This window comes from Fulmarus glacialis, unplaced genomic scaffold, assembly GCF_000690835.1.
Source record: "Fulmarus glacialis isolate BGI_N327 unplaced genomic scaffold, ASM69083v1 scaffold6901, whole genome shotgun sequence".
NCBI classification, from domain to species: Eukaryota; Metazoa; Chordata; class Aves; order Procellariiformes; family Procellariidae; genus Fulmarus; species Fulmarus glacialis.
Genome location: NW_009190816.1, coordinates 115,826 through 136,571, shown reverse-complemented (window position 1 = coordinate 136,571; position 20,746 = coordinate 115,826). Strand labels below are relative to the sequence as shown.

At 39.6% G+C, this 20,746-nt stretch overlaps 1 protein-coding gene across 1 annotated transcript in view; it reads left to right on the top strand.

Moving 5' to 3' along the window:
* Positions 1-296: 296 nt before the first annotated feature.
* The window catches only part of LOC104083075 (disintegrin and metalloproteinase domain-containing protein 12-like), a gene marked incomplete at its 3' end in the record, with an annotated part of 135,807 nt that continues 115,357 nt past the window's right edge, over positions 297-20,746 (top strand). The window contains exon 1 of the mRNA XM_009586439.1: positions 297-442. Coding sequence (XP_009584734.1) covers positions 350-442 — 93 coding nt within the window. The remainder of the gene's footprint in view (positions 443-20,746) is intronic.

Below are 20,746 nucleotides of genomic sequence, written 5' to 3'. Positions count from 1 at the left end.
TTGCATCCCAACTCCTTATCTTTGCATCCTGGTATCGCTACTCCTCATGTACAGTCTTTGCCTTCTGCTGCTAAATGCACCCTCTAATCAGCACTGGAAATCACCTCCACACTTCTCTCCTAGAACCCCAGCTCTCAGAAATGTGTGTAGGTTTCAACACTGACAGTATGACCCTACGATGTTTTAATGTATAATTCTTTTCCTGAATTATTTCCTTTTGAAATATGCTGCCAGGTCCCTTAAATAACAAGGTTCATGTTGTCAGATGCTGTTCCCGACTAACATGAAGCGCTTCTCCCTGTCCCTAGGTGAGAATGTGGACAGCAAATTGGAGTCCTCAAGACAGCAGATGCCAAAGGACCAGTCAAAAGATTATGAGATAACAGTTCCCTTCCTTTTGAATGGAGAACAGTGGAGACCAGTAAATGGCATTTATTCAAAGGTTAGTCTTCATTTTGCCTATTATTTTATTGTAAGATGTATAACAACTGGAAGGCTGTAGGGGAAAGTAAATGCACTTTTTTCATCATATCTGTTATAAGCATATTTTTTATATTTTTGTAGAGAGTCTGCTGTCTAAAACAGTTACTTACCTAATGTACGAAAATGGGTAAGGTCTTTGGTTGAAATGAATACTTTTTTATTGTAAAGTGTCATTCTTATTTCTGATGGCAGAAATGGAAGCTTGAAGTGAAATAGTTTTTTTTAAAGAGGTTAGCATACATTGCTTCAGATTATATCATACAACAGCAAAACAGCCCCAAAAACAGAGGGAGGGGCAAATACGACAAACACGTTCGTTTGATTAAATACAGTCTGACGGCAAGAACTTTAAGGAAAGGTGTAAATAATATGGCTTCGTTGAATGCCGCCTGAGGCATTACCTGGAGCCCGTCATGGGAGATGGTCCCCCAGTGCCGTCCCATGGACTGCGGAGGGCGTCGGGGGCGAGTCTCCCTTCACGCTCCGCTTTCCCTGTGCCTAGCGAGGGGATAATCTCTCACTGCTCTGACTAAGCAGGGATTGTTCCCCCCCCTTGACAGGCCCCGATAAGCTTTCCTCCTTTTTCTCCCCTCAGACATTAGCTGATAATATGGGTAGCTGTTTTTCAGAGAAAAGGGCTGTTTTCTGTCTCCTTGGTCTCCTGCTTGAAGTATGAAGACAGGTTGTTGTTGTTTATTGTCACCAAAGATGTCATGGGAATCTCTTACCCAACCTTTTTAACTCAGGTCCAGTTTTGTTCCAGCTTACTTTTTATATTGTTCTTTTAATTGTCAGAATGCGGAGAAAAAAGTTAAATTTTTAAATAGTTGAGGAAAAAAAAACAAACCACAAAAAAAAAAAAAAAGGAAGAAAAAACCCGAGCAAAAAACATCACACGCAAACAATGCAAACAGCCCAGACAGCCCATTACAAACAGCTTTCTCTACTGCATTGGGAAAGTGTTTCATGGAGAAATCCTACTTTAAAAGACTGCCACCGTTTGTGGGACACGGTTTTGAATCATGCTGCTGATTGACAGAAGTAGGTGTGAAAAGAGATTTCAAAACAAGGATCTGACCTTCAAAAAATCTTGTCTGGTTTAAAATTTTGCTTCCTTCTTCTTTTTCCCTTCCTAAATGGGAAAGAAGGGCCAGTCCTAGTTTTGAGTATCTGCAGTGATGAAAGGGATATCATTGTGGGTGTATAATAGCTTATCTTAGGGAGATAACACAGATGGCTTGGTCCTAGATGTATGTGCAACTCTATTTTTAGATCATTTAATTAGAAACAGGCGTTCTCCATATAGAGTCCTTCTAGCTACTCACTGTAACTTTCTGAAAGACTTAAACCAGAGTGTCTTTATGTGAGTAATGATAATGTGATTTATATCATTAATTTGTTTCCCAGAATTGCTTTCAGTTTAAGATGAACACTAGAAAAGATTTGTGGTTTGGTAGAAAAATCCACGTGCTGTATCAGCACTTTTTTTCTTTGAATGCTTCTTTTCCATGGAAACTGTTATAACACAAAAGTGCAGATCAGCTGTGGGAAGAACAACAGCATTAAATTGGTAGAGGAGAAGAGTAATGAATAGCTTGTCACGTAAATATTGATCAAACGCACAAAAGTTAAATACTGTTGTATTTGATGGTTAAATAGGACCTATTGTTCTTCAACTCACTTCAAAGTATTCCTCCGTTTTATTTTAATTTTCTACGAAGTAAAAAATATGAAGTACTGTGTACTTGTAACCAGGGGAATGGTATTGCAATAGAATATATAGTGAAATAAATAAGATAGTGGTTATAAAAATGCCAAAGTATTAAAGTTATTTGTGTATAGATAATTGCCTCGCAATGATAGCCCCATTCTCTAACCCTTTGATCGTAAATACTCCTGCTTAACAATTAGTCCCCGAGAAACCACACTAGTCATTTAGTGCAGCTTATTCTTTCTTTCCCATCTTGAAGATAAAACTGTCCTTTTATTTACCCCAGGAGTCAGTGCAATATCTGTTGGAATATCTCATTCAGAATCTGTCAGGAATTATTATTAAGCTAATTACTTTCTCGTTGAGGGCCATCTATGCAGTACGCTGTGCAGAGCAGAAGCAAAAAAGCTGAAACTAGTCACACTGTCTAATCGCACAAACACGCAGGCCTGTTCACCAGCAGCAATAAAATTACATTTACTGAGAAGAAAAAAGAAAAAAAAGTTACTTAGCTATAACCTGGTTTTACTTTAATACAGTTAGGGTGTACTTTTTCAAGGACATCTAACGATTTAGGTACTTCCTAAGAATGACAGTTCAAATTAATGGTAGGAAAAATCCAATTTTAAAATCAGACATGTAATCAAATTATATTTAAAGAATTTGGCTTTCCCTAAGTATAGATGTAGTGTTTTGTTTCTGGAGAGAACCTATCATTTACTGGGCAGATCGATTTTCTCCCTGCCCTCCCCACCCCAAGTTGAAGTTGTAAGAGACCAAGACCAGGATCTCATTGCGGTAGTACTATTTCAGAAATGCTACTGCTTCTTTCTTGTTTAAAAAGATGCATATGCTCATGCAAACACATTATATAGCAAAGCACATTTAAAAAATAAAATATGTATACTTAAGAGAAGTTACTATGGAAATGCCTGTATGTTTTTGCAACTGTACGATGCTGTTCATCTAGTTAGTGGTTATTAACATTTCTCCTGGCATCTTTTGTTGAATTCAGAGAATTTAGATCACTTTCAGTTGGAATATTTTAATGGTGCCCGGTTAAATTCTTTTATTAACTGGATATAATATTCCATTGCTAATCCTGAACACGCTGCTAAAATTAGTGGCTACTATTTTGAGTATCCAGTTGTTGCTAGTCAGGACTACTGATGAGTAACCGTATTGTAGGCGTGTGGCAGCGAAATCAGGACCCTGAAGTGTTGTGCAACGTTGCTCTCTGCTTTCAAACAATAGCTGCCCATATTCCGTGCAGATGTGATTTCCGTCTTCGCTGAAATTTTGTGTGCATTATAGAATGTGTTGATAGGTCATTATACATTATAGCTCCAGTTCTCTTTCCACTTCTCTCTTTCATTTGTTCATCACTTTGCATTCTGTGTTGATTTTTTTTCCCCAGTGCTTGGTTTAAACCCAAGAGGGTTGGGTTCTATTTTTCCTAAATTTTTCAAAGGTTTGAACAAAATTGTTTCATTTTTATATTATTCGAGTGCAGGAAAAAGACTTCTTTCCCCACATGTTTCCAGCTGAATATTTTTCTTCAAACTTGGCTTGAGACTTGCAAATCAAGCCAAGTTTGATGAAAGTTGGGTAAGTGATGTTTTAGCACACAGAACACTTTAGGGAAGATTTTTAGAGGACCATCTGTTTGGCTTCAGCTTTTATCCTCACACCCTGTTAGGGACACACACTGGTTAATGTGTGCCAGATCCCTGCATCCCAGGAGCTGAAGGTCAGGTAATACTGGTTGCGTTAGACCAGAGCCTGAAGCACGTGCCTTCTCTTGGAGAGACAAGCGCTACGCAGGAAGCATCTCACGTGGGCATTAAGGGTTTCTTGGCTCCATTTCTATGCTTAAAAGGTCATAAACGTGGGAAAACACTGCCTGCCAGAGACCATCCAGGGCAGACATGAAATAGCTGTAATGCTGGGGGGGATCCCAGTGTGGCATTGCCCTGAGCTGACATTCCTTCTCCCAGAGTGACAGTCATTAATGAAGTTGGCTTTGTATCCAGGGTTTAGTCCAGATCTTAAAATGCATTAATTTTCTGGGGAATTGAAAGCATTTTGTGCATATGTGATATGATCAATTATGCAAGTAAACATAGAGTCCTCAGGTTGTGGCATCTGTCACTCAGGGGTGGGGTTTTTCTCTCGCCTTGGCTGTGCAGGATCTATAATGCCATTGCTGGCACCTGCAAGGACTCAAATATAATCATGAGGCTGATCAAGTGCTTTGAAAGATGTAATCCTCTGAGGTTTCTAAAAGCATACGAGCAAGTTAGGTGCAACTCTCCTTACTGGCTGATGCTTTGCGTCTTTTGATGCTTATGCACATACTTTTGTAATTCTGATCTCTGTATCCGTCTGAGGGCAATATTAAACTGCTCCATACGTAGGTGTATGCTCCAGTCAGGCTATGATTGCCATTTGAAAAGACAAATTTGAATGTAGCTGAACTGGGCAGGTATTGAAGGACCTGTAGCCAGGCAGCATGGAGCTGAGCATGGTTTCTGAAGAGCCACGTGAGAAGCTGGAAAGCCCTGAAATGCTTTAGGTTGCTTTGAGTTTGCAAGTTGCCAGTCCAGGTTGCTTTCAAATGATGCGGAGAATTTGGTTTTTAACATTAAATTTGGGTGATGTATAGAGGACAATTTTGCTGTGTAACTTCTTAAAAATCATTAATGATGAGAAAGTAGATGAACACAATATACCTGTCAAAGGATTAGACCCTTAATCCACTTGAATCATAGAATCATAGAATCATTAAGGTTGGAAAAGACCTCTAAGATCATCGAGCCCAACCGTCAACCCAACACCACCATGCCCACTAAACCATGTCCCTAAGCGCCTCATCTACACGTCTTTTAAATACTTCCAGGGATGGTGACTCCACCACTTCCCTGGGCAGCCTGTTCCAAGGCCTGACCACTCGTTCAGTGAAGAAGTTTGAAGTTGAATCACAGTGACTCTCACCTGACTCGTTTAAAGTACTGCCACCGAGCTCAATATATAAAAAGTATATTGGACAAGCGACATCTCCCCCACCTTGCAGAGAGTTAGACCTCTCATTCGGTGGTGGATGCTGGATGGCCTTCCACACACCAGGAGATTTGGATCCGTTGCTGTTGGGGTTAGAGACAAGCGAAGGAAAAGAAAGATGGCCATGGTGGGCAGAAAGGGAAGACCTGCAGAGGGTTCCCTGATGAAGAACAGCTATGACTCCAACACCGATGACTTTTAAATCCAAATAAATCAGAAATTTGTTTCCCTTTGGGAAGGGGGAGGAATGGATTCAGAGAACATTAAAACTGCTTCACCAAGTTTAAGCTTTCAAGGCCAGATTCTGAGCTAGTGTGAATCAGTTTCCTTCTTTTGGCTGGGCTGTTATAAATCAGGTTTGCAAATTGAAATCTTAAAGAAGTGTTTTCAAAAAAGGAGAAAAGAAAGATGAGAAGACAGAGTTCCTTTTCCTGTAGCAACACTTTTTTTTTTTTTCCTTGGTGTTATGTTATACTTTGAATATGAACTCTAGCAATGAAATGCAAAGATAAAGATGAAGGCCCACTATAAATACATACTTAGACCATATTTCTTCTGTTTCTTAACTGTATGGTTGTCACAGCTCAAAAGATTCTGCATGTAAAGTGGCAGAAGATTACCATTTTTTCCTGCTTAGCATGCATTGCATCTCATTGAGCTTGCAAAGAAGTAGCTTTTGCATTTCTGCCTGCCTCATTCGGGAGGTATTGTGTTATGGATTGTGTTCATAAACAAACATCAGAATCTTGATTATCTGTATGTCATTTTGGACACTGATTACTTCAATCTCAATGTGAAATTCTCCACTATCTGTAAAAGCATCATGTGCTCTGACAGTTGTTAGTTATCTTTATGATTCTCCAGATCTATCAAATATATCGGATGTTACACTGATTCTTTTCACCTTTTTGCGGTTTTTTTGTGCCTTTACTGTAAGGGCCTAACTCAACACCTACTGAAATAGGGATTTTTGCCATTGAAACAAAAAAAAAAATCATTGGAAAGAACAAGAAATAACTTTAAATTTGTTAAAAAGTCACAGGAATAATGCTGGAGATTCAAGAACATATTCGAATCTGCCAAGCAGGGAGAGCCTTACTCATTTGATTCCATCTTTATGCTCTTGCATTACTGCATTTCTCTTGTAAACTGGCAGAACAAGCACAGTCTATCATAGTCCAGTCTATCATCCTGTGCACACCAGCTTCAATATTATTATAAAGTTATCGGTGCACCCATTAGAAAGACCCCAATTTAACAAGATCTCTGTGCCGGTTCATTTCCCTCTTTGCTGCATTTCTTGGTGTTCTCGCGTGACTCTGCGGTAGGGTTTGACGCGTGGAGTACAACTGAGAGGCCTGATATGTCAGATAATGAATTTAGTGCTTACTGTTTTCAAGAGAAAACTCATTCAAGTTTATTTCATAACTGGCATAGCCTTCGTGCAAGTGATAATTGTTTATATTCCCTTCAACAGAGCCTCCTGCTGTTCCTTTTCGTTTGAAATAATTACCAAAGTTTAGATTTCCAGACAATTGTATTAAAAGGAATCATACAGTGCTGCTTAAACAAGTCTTTGAAGACTGAGAGGACAGCTTTCATAGCTCTTTTACATAGTTGCTTTACATATCTTAAGAGAGAGAGGCATAAACAGAATTTATAGTCCTCTCCATATTTTTATGACTCATGAGTATCGAATATAAGAGGCAGAGCTGTGCGTGCTGCTAAGGCTGTGTCATCAGCTGGGAATGTAGCTTGGCACAGACAGCCTCAGCGGTGTGAGAAACTGCACTAATCCTCGATAAAATTCTCTGGGAGATCTGCTCCTTGAGCCTTTAATTAGTAACCTGGTAGTCATTACTTTAATAGCCTAGTAAACAATCTGTTATTCTTTTGCTTTTTATTATACCTATACCCCTGCCTGGTAGGGCCACTGTGAGGACTAATTAGTTCAAATATGCTTTACTATTTAATAACTCTTCTGCATTTGTTTAATTCAGAAATGGTATAATTTTCGCATGGAAGCTAATAGGAAAGGGAGTGTGTCCTCTCCTCTGGTTCTGGTTGAATGTCTGTGACCACGCTAGTAGGGCTGGATTGCATCACTGGGTGAGCAAAATCAGCTTAAAGCCGTCCCTCTCACCTTGTCTCGTGCAAGAGGGGGTCCTCATGGAGGAGACAGGTTTGCTGCTTCTCAGCCAGCCCCGAACACGTGTTTAACCAATCGATCAATCCGATCATTTCATTTATGGAATTTTTTAGAAACGTCAGTAGGTGTATCCTGGTTCTAGGGACTCGCTGGATCTTAAATAGCAGCTACAGGCTTGAGAAATTCCTGGAATTGGGACCACCAATAAAATCTTCGTGTTGGTGATTGAGTAGGGGAAATTCTTTTCCCTGTCTGCACTGAATCAGTGCCCTGGTTTCAACGAGATATACTAGTATTCATTTCCTGCCTGAAACGCTTGGGCATACTGGGAAGTGTTAAGCAATTGGGATTCATCCCAGAAAACGGTCCATTTCATTTTTAGCTTAAGTGATACAGTGTGTTAAGTTTGTAAAGTTTTGTGCAATAGTTTATGCACAATATAAATAGCAGATATTATTGAGAGAGATTGCTGCTTCAATAAACAGAAAATGTAGAGTTTTATATTAACCATCCACCAGACACCCCCCCCACCCTTCCCATCTTGGAGCCCTCAATAGGGTGAAAGTCCCTTTCACGAGCTTGTGTCACGCTGAGCTGTTGGGAGGAATTTTGTCATACTTGGCCAGTAAAGATCGCCAGTGATATAATAGTCTTGGGCGAGCTCAGCCTCCCCGTACCACCCGGCCTCCCTCTGCCAGCAATTGTATGCGGTGGGACTCTGCAGAAGGGCTTTGCTGCATTTGCTGCCTGGGACCCACCAGCTATGAGGTAGTGTCTCAGATTTGAGCTTGAGGAATCCATTCATATGTTCCTCTGTAAGGTGATGGGGCTGAAGCGACGTTCTTTAACATGAGTTTTCAGGCTGGTATTTAAAAAAAAAACCCAAACAAACAGATCATACTTTCCATAATAAAACGGAAAAAATATTTTGGTCTTAATGATGCAGTTAATGCTAACAACCCTTCAATGTGGTATTAAAATCTAAAACTAAGTTCTTGCAATTATGCGGCATTATGCTGGGTTTGTAAAGTGCTTGTACTGAGGCATTTTCATATTGAATTAATTTAGCTTATACTTGGCTATTTCATGTCTCTTGCAACAGATCTTGCGAGCGTAAGGTATGAATTTCAGTGTTGGATTAAAATAATACTTTGCTTTCCAGCTATGAACATGTGATCCTTTTCTTTACAGGCAAAAGGAGAATCTCTCTTGTTCTTGATTCTTATTGTGCTTGCCTTGAGTCAAACTGAGCGCAACGCAATTCCTAGCGCAGGCTCTCTCCCGCCTTATGCGCTTGGTATATGGAGTGTTCGGCTTCTGCAAGGAGTTGTTTGAGGGCTTGCAGGTAACAGCAGCAGAATTTGGGGCCTTTCCAAGGACTGAAGTCCTCTGAGCAGGGGAAGAGCATGGAAACTAAGAGCTGCTGATCTATGCTGTGATGAAGACCCTTATCTCAGGAAGCCATAGTAAATTGAATTGTACTCAGTGTGTATTTTAGGGATGAAGAGGTAAATTTAGCAGGTCGATCCACTGAGTCTTATTGTTAACAAGCCTGATGCCTTTGTTGTTGAATTACAATTCTATTTCAGTATGATTTACTCAAACCCCAGTTGATTCACCTCTTCTATAGGAATATTTCTCACTTCTCAGAATTGTAATGAGAAATCATAGAGGTTATATGCAGTTTAAAGCTTGATAAGAAAAAAATAATTAGGGTTGATAATAAGCCTTTTTTAAATGCAGTAGTAATATCTTGACAACAAAAGGATTTCAAAGTGTTGCTATTTTTCTAGAAATAAAATGACTGCCAAAAAAATCTGACAATGGTTTTTGAAAAGCTTGCGTAGATGAGGTAAAAATGATCTGTATCATTTTGATATCGTAGCAGAAAGTTTGTGTTCAATTTCTATCTTGAGGAAATTGTGTGTCCCTTGTGTGCGCTGTCTTTCCTCAAGGACACAGTTTTAAAGTATAATTGAGCTTTCAAAGCTTAATTTAACAAAACGATTGCAATTTACGGCATTGTAGACGCGGTGGAGTGATGAAGCTTAGTGACTGGCGACGAAATGCATTTGGTGATAATTTGTGCGATGCATTTCCATTTGTATGATGCGTGTGTGTGGTGGGGGTGCCGCCGGAGTCTGCAGGCATTTTACTGGACTTGATCTCATCCCTGTCCTGCAAGGACGTGCTTGTGATATTTCTGGTCAGCGTAACGATGAATCTGCTAGTGATACTGGTTGCACTGAAGTATGTGTTTGCTCACCCTCATACAGCGGTTAGACACACACGGTGGCTTTGACGGGGCCACTGAACCCAAGGAGGGGTCTTGTAGACTCTTGTTGCTCCTCAGCAAACCAGAATGCATTAAGCTCCATCCAGATCTCCAGCTCTGACTTTGTCATTGCCTTTTCATCCTCTGCCCCCAGTCCCAGGACGCTAATATGTTGTTTCCTCTGAAGTTTGAATCACTCTCAGGAAATGAAGTGCTCTGAGGTCCTGCCCTCATTCCTTTGCCCTTACTGTGTCTCCTGCCTTAGGATCAACTTTATTTTGCTTCTGCCGAATGAACTTGTTCCCCCTTTCTCTTCTGGCCATCTCCCTCCACCAGCAGCTACCGGGCGGTTTCTTGGCAGAGTTCATCTCCTTGCTTGCTCCTTCTCTCTCCACTGTCCGCATCCTTTGAGGAGCATCTCAGCAGTCCTGCACAAAAATGGTCTTTTTGGGGTGACCCTGCCAAACCCTTCCCAGCCAGTCATCACTGTCGGGAGTGATTTTGTCCTTCTGAGGTGGCAGCATTTTACATTGTGTGTTTAAAGTGAAGCCTATAGATAATTTTAATATTCAGGAGAACTGTATTTGTTAAACGGGCACCGGAGCAAACGTTTTTTAGTCAAAGCTGCTGCCTAGCTAGGGGAGGGTCAGATCTTCAGTGAGATGCCTAATTTTTGCACGCTGGTGGATGCTATTTTCCGGCACACTTCATTTGTGTGAGTGTTGGAGATGGCAGGCTCCTTCGGGCAGCAATCTTGGATGAAATCCTACACTGGTGTCTCTCAGATGACATTATTTACTTTAGTTGCTTCCCTAGATGTTTTCACATTAGGTACATCTTGTACTGAGAAAGAAACGCTGCTGAAGGAGGCCTGCTTCAACTCCTGGCAAGTGACGATGAGACAAATGCTCTTAGATGTGTTAATCTAGACAGCCATAGTATCCCTGCCCCGAAAAGGACCGTTTTCTTGGCAGATACTGAATCTGCCTTTTTCAAAGAAGAGGGGAGTTTCTGGAAATGAATCTGTTGCGGGAAAAGCCAGTAAGAGGAACTGTGTAATTTTGTCCTCAAAGCGGCTTCTAGCATATACTGTTGTAACGTTGCACACTCCCTTCTGCCTACGCTGACATGGTCAGGGTGCGTTTTCAGCAGCCCAAGAAAAAGTGGGATCCCTAAATCGAGTATCTCCAACAGAAACTGCCTTTCTCTTTGGTTTCAACAGACAGAAACATTGTTTAAACCAGACTTTTTTTGGCATTTACTGGCATTACTAAGAAAGAGTTGGCAAGGAAAGCTGGCAGAAGGAGATGAGTTGGATAAGCTTTAAAGATTTTTTTTTTTTCCCCCTATAAAATGAATATCCAGAAGCTGTGTAAATGTATTTTTTCAGTTTAAAAAGTGTATAGAAAGACAACATATACACATTTTTGACTGAAATAGCATCTAAGCTGTCTGTGCCCTCCAAATTCTTTTCCCTCAATTAAAAAGATGGGGGGAAAAAAAGAAAAGACAAAACAAAACAACACCTCAGGAAATCCCTAGAATGTTTATTCGGGAACAGACCAGCCTGTTACAGTCATTAGCTTGCAAAGGTATTTCTGTTATAGTCAGAGGGCAGAGTGAATTTTAACCTTTTATTGCCAAGAGATGTCATGTTTGTTAGTGAAGTAGCTATTGAGATACATTGAGGCATGTGAATAAGTGAGTGGCATATGTAAAAAACAAAACCAAACCCCAAAAGTACTCACTGCAGAGAGAAATTAAAATCAGTTTAAATGCCCATAATTAAACATAAAGTACTATATTTCATACTTTACTGAGTTTCTATTTATTACTTTAGCATTTCTGGTTGTAAAAGGCTTCAATTGCAACAAAAAGATATTTCAAAACATTGGCCTCCTTTTTTTCCTTGCAAGTTTAGTGCAGAATTGCTTACTGCCACGGTATGTTGATTATAAAGGAAAAAAGGGAATAGGGCTGGACTGGTTTAAACTGTGATCTGTGGGAGCCCTCCAGACCAAAGCGGTTCTTTCCCAGGATCCCCACAGGAGGGAGAGAGGAAAGGAAACCGCTACTCTACGGAGACCAAGCCTCAAGAGCCTGGGAACACTGCAAGTCGCAGAGGGCAAATTTAAGATACGGATAGCAACAGTTGGGTTTTTTTTTTTAAGATGGAAACCTAAATCATTTGCTTTGTACAGTCAAACATCTCCCCTTTTAGTGTCTTGCCCTTTTCCATCTATAAAATGGGAATAAAGTTTAATCCAAGCCATGGGACGTCGATTTGATTTTGGTAATGGCCTTTTCAGATTAGAAGTGTTATTTGTATTCGTACTCTTGCTGTACAACTTTTAGGGAGCAAGGATCTGCTGTTGTGGGGGAAAGAGGGATGTCTGGCATGTGTGGATAAATCACGCATGTGTTGTCAGAACAAGGGAACAAATATTTTCAAGATTTTAGTTCTCAAAGAATTAAAGAGGAGGAGTGTTTGCAATGCTGCGTACAAGGATTTTCACTGTTACAATCTTGGAGGCAATTTAAAAGCAGCTTGTAAGTACTATGAAGAACATTAATTGAGATTTTTATAGTGTATGATGAGCCATATAAATCAGTCCAAGTTCAGCACGATCACTTCTTTGAGGGAGATTAACATTGACATGAAAACATTTTATTTTAAGGAACATTTTGAGAAATAATATTTTAGTGTATTATGTATTTTTCTTTCATGTGTGCATTTTTACTGCTCTCAAATATGCAATTTAATCATCAAGCATCAATTTATTTTAAAAATTGAATTTATTAGTTTTAACACGCTTCCATACATCTTTTATTAACGAATGCAAAAAGAAATCTCTATGTGTAGAATTGAAATCAACTCTAATTTCAGCCTTCACAGAATTAGTATTTAGCAATTTCTCCAAATCTGTGTGTTTGAGATGGAGAGAATGACAGCTAGATTTGAGCCATTTCTTTAAAAGAGATTCCTGAGGCCTCCCCACTGCATTGCTGAGTTTCCCAGTAGGTATATCTGTATCTACATTGATATAGTAGGTATATCGATATCTATATTGCTGTCTATATCTATATCATCTATATCTATACATACATAGAGATAGTCTGTTTCCAACCTTGTCTCAGGATTCAGCTCTTAAATCATGGTTTGACAATTTTTTGCAACAATATGTGAGGAAAAAATGGCTGAATAAGGTTACAGCAAGATTGTGTGTTGAAATCAAATCATAAAATCAAGTAGTTGAGAGGGAAGATACATACCATTGAGTGAAATTCCTATCAATGTTTCTGCTTTGCTAGGACATGTTATTAGGAAGGAATTACATTTAGAAGCAGAGAGCTTATCAGTGTGTCCTTGTAACATATTTGCCAATGTCATGAGCTTCATATATGTAGATAAGGGTTGTTCTAATATTAGGACTAGGCAGTGGAAAAAAAAAAGCATATTGTAAAAGAAATAAAAAGAGTATTCAGTCATTGGACATGTGGATATTATCTGTGTCATCATTAAAGAGCTTAAAAATTGCAACAGCTGCTACAGACATTTTGGCTGATGTATATGAAATAAGTGTCTTGTGAGGCTCCCCCATTATTATGTGTTAGAGCTGAACAGTATTTCCTATAATTCTAATAATTTTGGGCAGGTAACAAAGGGAGATTGAATAATTTTTTTTGCACAGAAATATCAAAAAATTCTTCACAGTCTTCATTACTAAACAAGTTAGACGAAGAGTCCAGTCTCTGCTGGAAGTCTTCAAAGGCAATGTTGGTTTGTTTTTTCAGCAAAATCTTTATCTTTCTCAGTGAAAGGCGAATCAATGTATCACTGGTAAAACACAAAGCTGTGTCTCACCAAGGTATGTTACTTAAGCTGAACGTGAATTCTTACCTTAACAATCACAATCAAGCCAAATGATTTGTAAATACCATGGTACGCTTTGTTTTTTCAGCAGCCACTGTGCCATTTTACATTTTTACATTCTATATTTTTATATTATATGTGTATATTTTCTTGCCATAGCAGTGAGAACTTTTCAGAAGTTCCTCAAGAGCAATAGTGAAATTTCATCATCTGTTCTTTTGGTGTGCTGTCTACCTGACAGTCTACCGTGAGCTAGTGAGAAATTTATTCAGCATAAAATCAAGTCACATGGCAATTTATTGCTGTCTTTACCTATCCCACAAAATCATTCCTCTGCATCTCTCGGAATGTGCAAATTTGCTTCTTCAATTTTAGGGAGCCGTATCTTGTCTGTTCACGCAATGTCACCGTCCCAGACTTGATACATGGAAAGGAAATAACTTGTCCCATGTATTTAGCCTAAGGTAAAGTTTGTGTGTGCACGGTATTCTTATCTGTGAATTTTGATTTGCTAACTAAAATTTGATTGAGTTGTTTTGGGAGGGCAGTTGATATACCTTCTTTATCAAATGTATCATGAAGTTTAGGTTTCTTTAAAAACAGAGTGTCTATGTAAAAGCAAATAACTGTTGTCTGAGGGAATAATGCAGCATCCCTCAGCTAAGGCAGTTCAGAGCCAGTTGCTCAGGAGTCCCTCAGGGAATGAGTACACATGTGGAATCTTTGTTCTTCCTAATTCTTTGTCTAAGTGTAACCAATTTATTCAGTCCTCAAATTTTATTTTCTTGTGCACCTCAACGAGTTGTCCATCTGAGTTCCTCTCCAAAATTCTTCAGTCTTCTGGTGTGCAAGACTTCTTATTCAAGCTTTGTGATACGGCTCTAAAACGCTCCTTCCCTCATCATCTCAGGAGATCAGCACAGTAGGAGGAACCCCTGCAGAGCTCTTCTCTATTTGTATGTTGATGAGCCTGGATGAAACTTTCCAAAAAGACTGTATATACTTTTAAACCTGCCAGAAGCCTCTGGCTTGTTCCTGTGCTTCAAAGTCCTAAACATACTGTGTTCGCTGACACTTTGCGATACGACATAGTGGTACCCATATCTGGCAAACACTTGCTATTTATAGAGATACTAATGAACCTTTCCAGAAGCCTTCCTCTTTGCATTCTGCTAACTTGTATGACTCAGGAGTACAAAACCCAGAAGTCTGGTGCAATATGTCATGTTTTGACAGGCAAAGTTTCATACACTCATGTTGTTGAATTTCATTTAAATATGCAACACAGTGCAGCATTAAGGTGGTTTTTTTTTTTTTTTAAGGACTGTAAAGGCATGGTAATTCAGTAGTTTAGGTGCATACCTCAATGAAAGGTTGGACGTCTCGCTTTCTGAAAAAAAAAGGAGTGTTGAATGGCTCAAGAGCAACAGTGGGGTGCAAACCTGTTCATTAATAACCTAGTGGTTGGAGTACCCATGAGTGTAGGTGGGAGGCTGTGGATCAGGCCACTGAGGCATTGGATCTCACAGGAGACTGCAGCCCTGGAGACTGTACGTGTTTCATCCTAGATCCTCATTGAATAATTACCGGGAAGGAGAACAGCCATTAAAATAAATGAGAGAGGTCACCTGGGGAGAACACAAGGAGTGCAGGGAATGGTTGGAGGTCTGAAACCATGGCCCGCGGTGAGGACCAGAGAGCTGGGACTGTCAGTCTAGAGAAGAAGAGGCTGGGCGGAGACATAATAAATCTTCCAGTATGTAAATGGCTGCAGGAAAGTAAGAGGGAGTAATTAGTTTCTGTGTCACTGTTAGATATGCTCCCCGTCTAGCAGGGCCGAGAAGAATGGCCTTACAAGGCAGCAAGTAAGAGCTCAATAATGAAGATAATGAGAAAAGGATGTATTTACATGCATATAGTGAGGAAGGGAAGCTTTGAACTCTCTCAGAGTGCACTTAATTTTCAGAAAAGCCAGAGAAACAGCTGCTAATGAGAGAGGTATAGTTGATCCTGACATGGGGCAGGAACCCCTGAGGTCCCATAAGCCATATTTTCTCTGATTAGATGTAAAGTGGAGACCAATCTTTCTCCTTTATAAAAACCTGCTTTGCAAACTTTTGCCATCTCTACATTTCGAAGAATAAGACTTGGATTTTTCTGAGTTTTTAAATACTGAAAACTTCATAGGGAACACTTCCGTTTCTTGCCTAGGATGCCTTTGTTGCCCCATAGCTTTTCTTTCTCTTCTAATTACTAGTTTTGCACAACTTAGAACCAGACTCTAAATAATACATAGACAACTAAAACATTAACTATAATCCTGTCTCAACTGGGCAAAGAGAAAATGCCCTAGCAGAAGCTGAGCCTTTTGTTTGCTCTTTTAAATTTTACTATTAATTCACAGACAGACACTGAAATCACAGAGGCGGCTCAGGATGCCATGGAGGTTGGGATATTTATAACCTGAAGAGGTTTGGTTTAGGGAGGAAGTGGTTACAGCTCTGGAAGGACCTGTTAAATTTTGTGTTGTGCTGCAGAGTTCCCCTGTAATCATGGACGAATCAATTAGCCTCTCCGTGCTGTAGTTGCTCATCTGTAAATGGGTGGAGTGGCACATCTCTGCCTCATAGGCGCTGGGTTGCAGCAGTGGTAGAGGCTCTTATGAACATGCAAGATAGTTTTAGAAAACAGTAATAGCCTGAGGAAATCCTTTCTTGGAGGAATTTTGGAGGTTCAAGAAAGAGAGGTATAAGCCATTCTGTTGAGACAGGTTATGAAAAAATACAGTGTCCATGTGAACTGCTGACTGTGCCCTGTAGTAGCACTTTTCCTTATGGCCTCTTTCCGAATTATATGCTATAAAATATTGTAAACAAAACGTGCATGGGGAGATTAATCTTTTGAAAGCTGGGTGAAGTCCCTTTTGTATATCTTTCTGGATTTTATGGAAAACTTGTTACAACAGAAATAATCAGGCTTCACCAGAGGCTTTCTGGGAGTATAATCAAGCTTCGATGGCTTTCTGGGAGTATAATGCCATAAACAATGTTGGGTGGCAGCAGCAGACTCGTATCTGTGTCATCTGTTACTCTGAGAAGCATCAAAGCTTCAAAAGATTTTCAGGCAGGGGGAAGGGAGGAGAGGATTTAACTGCAGTGCATCATAAATAGACCAAATCCTGAGATGACAATTTCAACTGTTTACAATAAGCACGAAGTAATTCAAAACACATTCTGGGACATTCGGGTTGTAAAGTCCTGGTAGATCACGTGGGCTGTGTTGCAGAGCTGTCTTATTTTTAATTAGCAGTGAACAGAGACATGGTGATGGCTTTGGGGATGTTTTTTTTTTGAAGGATCATCTGAATGAAAACATGTTCAGTCCAGAGCTGGTTGTGAGTCTTTTTCTTTTTCCTTTCAGTATCTTTTCTGCAGTTCTGTGTCAGTAGCTATGAAGGAAGTAGATGGGATGCAGTGTGTGGTGTGTTTGGGGCAGATAATGCTGTGGTTGGCCTATTGTTAGAAATTTTCAGGTGTTCAGCAGATTTTTTCACTCAGTGCTCCTCAGTGATATATCTCTCTTGTGGTTACCAACTCTTCCCAATGCTAAGCTGGAAAATACGATTTTTCTGTTTTCATTTTATCTGCCCTTTTTTTTTGTTGCTACAAAGGATAGTTGGTTTGTAGTTCTAGGTCTAAAAGGAAGGCTCCTCTGTGTCTAAAAGTGAGGATTTTCCCTCAGAAGACAATAAATCTCCAAAGCTGATGGAAATTCAACAGCATATGGCACACAACTCATCTAGTGCAAATGCCTAAATACTCCATGTATCATAGCCCATCCCTGGGGAAACTGTTGTATTTAAATTTCCATTGGGATTTAATCCTGGGAGGAAAAAAAAAAATCTCTGAAATTGAAAAAAGAAACAGAATTTGAGACTATCACCAACATTTAAATCGGTGTGTTGTCAGAGCTTTACTGGATTTCCTCAGGCAAAACCGCATAAAATAGACTTGTCTCAGACAATCTTTATTATTCTCTCTTACCTGTGCTAATTCACTGGCTTCTGGTATTGGGGAAGGCAGGCAAAATAGAGCAGGACTCATACAAATAATGGAGTGACAAGAAGAGGGGGAAACGTTGTAAATACATGCTTGAATGATATGTTAACATAAAGGTAACTGAAAGCTGTCCAGAAAGGCAGTCAGTCAGGCTTCTCCCATGATGGGATGCTCTGGTAGCCTGGGTTTTGCTCAGGCAGATCTTGGAAAGAGGTCTGGTTACATAAAGAACAGTTAAAAGAGAGTTTGCAGCATATAACTCCACTTGCTCCGCATCTTTTAGCTGCACGAACAACTGCTGCTTTCTTCCATAATTTCAAAGCTACTGTCAGGTCTATTTTCCCACAGTCCCTATGGGTATTTGACTCCAGCATCCACTGGCTGAACTGAAAAATATTCTTGCTCCTTCTGTTTTGTTGCATTGGTCCATGAGACTGAGGTTGGGTAATTTTATGAGCCTTCTGCAGAATTTTCATTTTTCTGTTTTCTAACCCTGTGCAGTCAGTTGAGCAAAGAAACAGGAATATTTTTGTTCGTTTACACTGTGTGGTAGAGCAGCTGAAGGTGACAGCGGACTTTTCTTTATACTTTTATCACATGTTGCAAATGCCTTTGAGATGTTTCTTTCTTTGTTATCTCAAAATACTGTGCTATATTGATTTTTGCTTTTTCTCTAAGGGGCTGAAAATTTCAGCACTAACCCTGAAGCCAACTGAAGTAATTGATTATCTGTTTTTACCTCCTCTTCAGTTATTTACCTCATGCCCTTCAATGGAGAAAGGGTGTGCTATTTCTAGATGATTTAGTGTAAAGCAGATCTTTGCTGAGCTTTAATATCAATTTATATAACCGCGACACAGGGGTTATTTTTTAGACCCAGAAGTTTATGTAATATGTCATGAGAGAGCTTGTTCTAGAAATACCTTATATAGCTTATTCTTATTGAACCTATGAGTAATAAGAAATGAAACAGATTTTCGATAAGCTCAGTTAGCAATTGAAAATACTTAAGCAAATTATCTACAGGAGGAATTAGATGCGTATTGGCCTTCTATAATCTAGTTAGATATCTTTTAAATGTATTTTATAATTAATAGATACATTTTGGTTACAGTTTTTTGTGTATATATCAATGGTAATGGCATTTTCATCTGTGTTTTGTCTTTGCCTTTGTGGCAAGAAATATGCTGGTCATTAATACTTTAAATCTCTGGGTATCATTCAGAATAAAACATATGTTTTTGTTCTAGGGAGTACTTTCTTAGATTAGTTTTCTGAGCTTTCCACACTACTTTGTGTCATTTATTTTCTATGAGAATGTAGATGTATAGATGGGGTATCTGTAAGTAAAGCCTCTTTCTAATTAAGTAGAAAAATGTGAGATGCTGCCCACAGGTTTGCAGTATCATTTGCTTTACTAGGAAATCTTCAGATCCTTCTTTCTCTTAAGGCACATTCCAGGATATAAAAATGATTCATGTGTCTTGGAAGTACAGCTTTGGAAAGTTTGTCAAGTTATCTTGAGTAGCCCAAGACTGGGGTGATATCTCCCCTTCCATTAGTTTAAAAAAAATTAATATTTTATCTCTCTTTGTATAACTCATTCGTCATCTTCAAAAGATCATCAGAGACAAATTACAGTTTGAAAGAGTGGAAATTAGATACCGACTCCTCACTTCTGGTTTGCATTCCAGTATTTGTGATGCAAAAGGGAACTTGAATCCAGAAGCACATCTGTGATTGCAATAACAAATTAGCGAAGAAGATTTAATCTGAGCCACATAATATGAAAAGATGTTTAGAGAGAATGAAGTCTGAGCTCAGAGATCTTGGCACAGACCTGGTGCAGTGGAGCAGCGTGATTGGAGGGGAGCGGGAGGGATCTGAAAGTGAAGAACAGCATGTGAATTAAGCCAAATAATTAAGTGATTTAAGCATTAATCTAGCCAACCCTCCGAGTTCATTCAGAGAAGCAAAATATATATCATTGCTTCTCTGGAGATTGTTGCATTGTCAAGGATTCAGTTTAGCCAGGACATTTAGACCTACCCTTTTCTTGCATTAAAAAAATTCTTAAATTTCTCATTGTCTGAAACTGATTGTATCTTTTTGCCTTTCAATAAGTTTCATTTAGTTGCAATTATTCTGGCTTCAAAATCTTGAAATCAAATGAATTAATGAAAATGGAAAATCAGAACTCTTTCCTAATTAAGAACTGAGCTTTTCAAGGAATATGAAAGGATCTAATTTAGAGAAAGATGTTTGGAGAGCATGAAATGTGGCTTGAAGGAGATACATGTGCATTTAATATAACTTACTGAGCCCAGCCAGATTTGTATTGACGGGAGACAAAAAGCATCTGAAATCCTCTTTCAGTGATAGAATAATTTATGGGCTTTCTTGAAGCATTCCGAGTTGACTTTCAGTTCAGTGAAATGGGTGGCCATCTCAGTTTGCTGCTCGGTGGACACAATTACTACTGTATTTTTCATTATTTCTTTGCGTGTTAGTTAGCTGAAGCATGGAAATATTGGGAGGGGGCTGACTATGGTTTTCATTTTTGCTCTTCAACGCCTTTGTAACCCTTCTGTATGGATGGGGAGAAACCTCCATCCTGGGACTGTCGCACTCGCAGGAGGCTCTGAGGATGCAGGTGACACAAAGGACGTGAGTGTGGGCAGGTGGCTCAGATAATGTCTGTAATGGGCACAGTTCAGAATGAACTTAATTTGCCATCGGCCCTGAAACACAGTTCTCTTGATCTGCTGCTTCCCCAGCATACACAAATACATTGTGCATACAATCGCCACGCGTAATTCACGGAGCTCATCTGCTTGTGCCCTCCTCATCACGCCAGACAACTCCCACTGCGGAGGACATTTTCTGATATAATCTGGAAGACGTGTCATTTCATGTCTTTGGGAACTTAGAAGTAGTTATCATAATTCTTAGCCCCCACAGTGCACACAGCACACTGTGGGTTCCCCACAAACGTATGCTGCAATAATTACATGCATAGAAGGAGAGAAGAGACCTTTCTAAAGAGGGTCAGGTTTGCTGTTCAGCTCCAGCTCTGTTAAACCACCGTGGATGTGTGGGTGGTAAAATGTAGAGCTATTAGATGGGAATACTCACA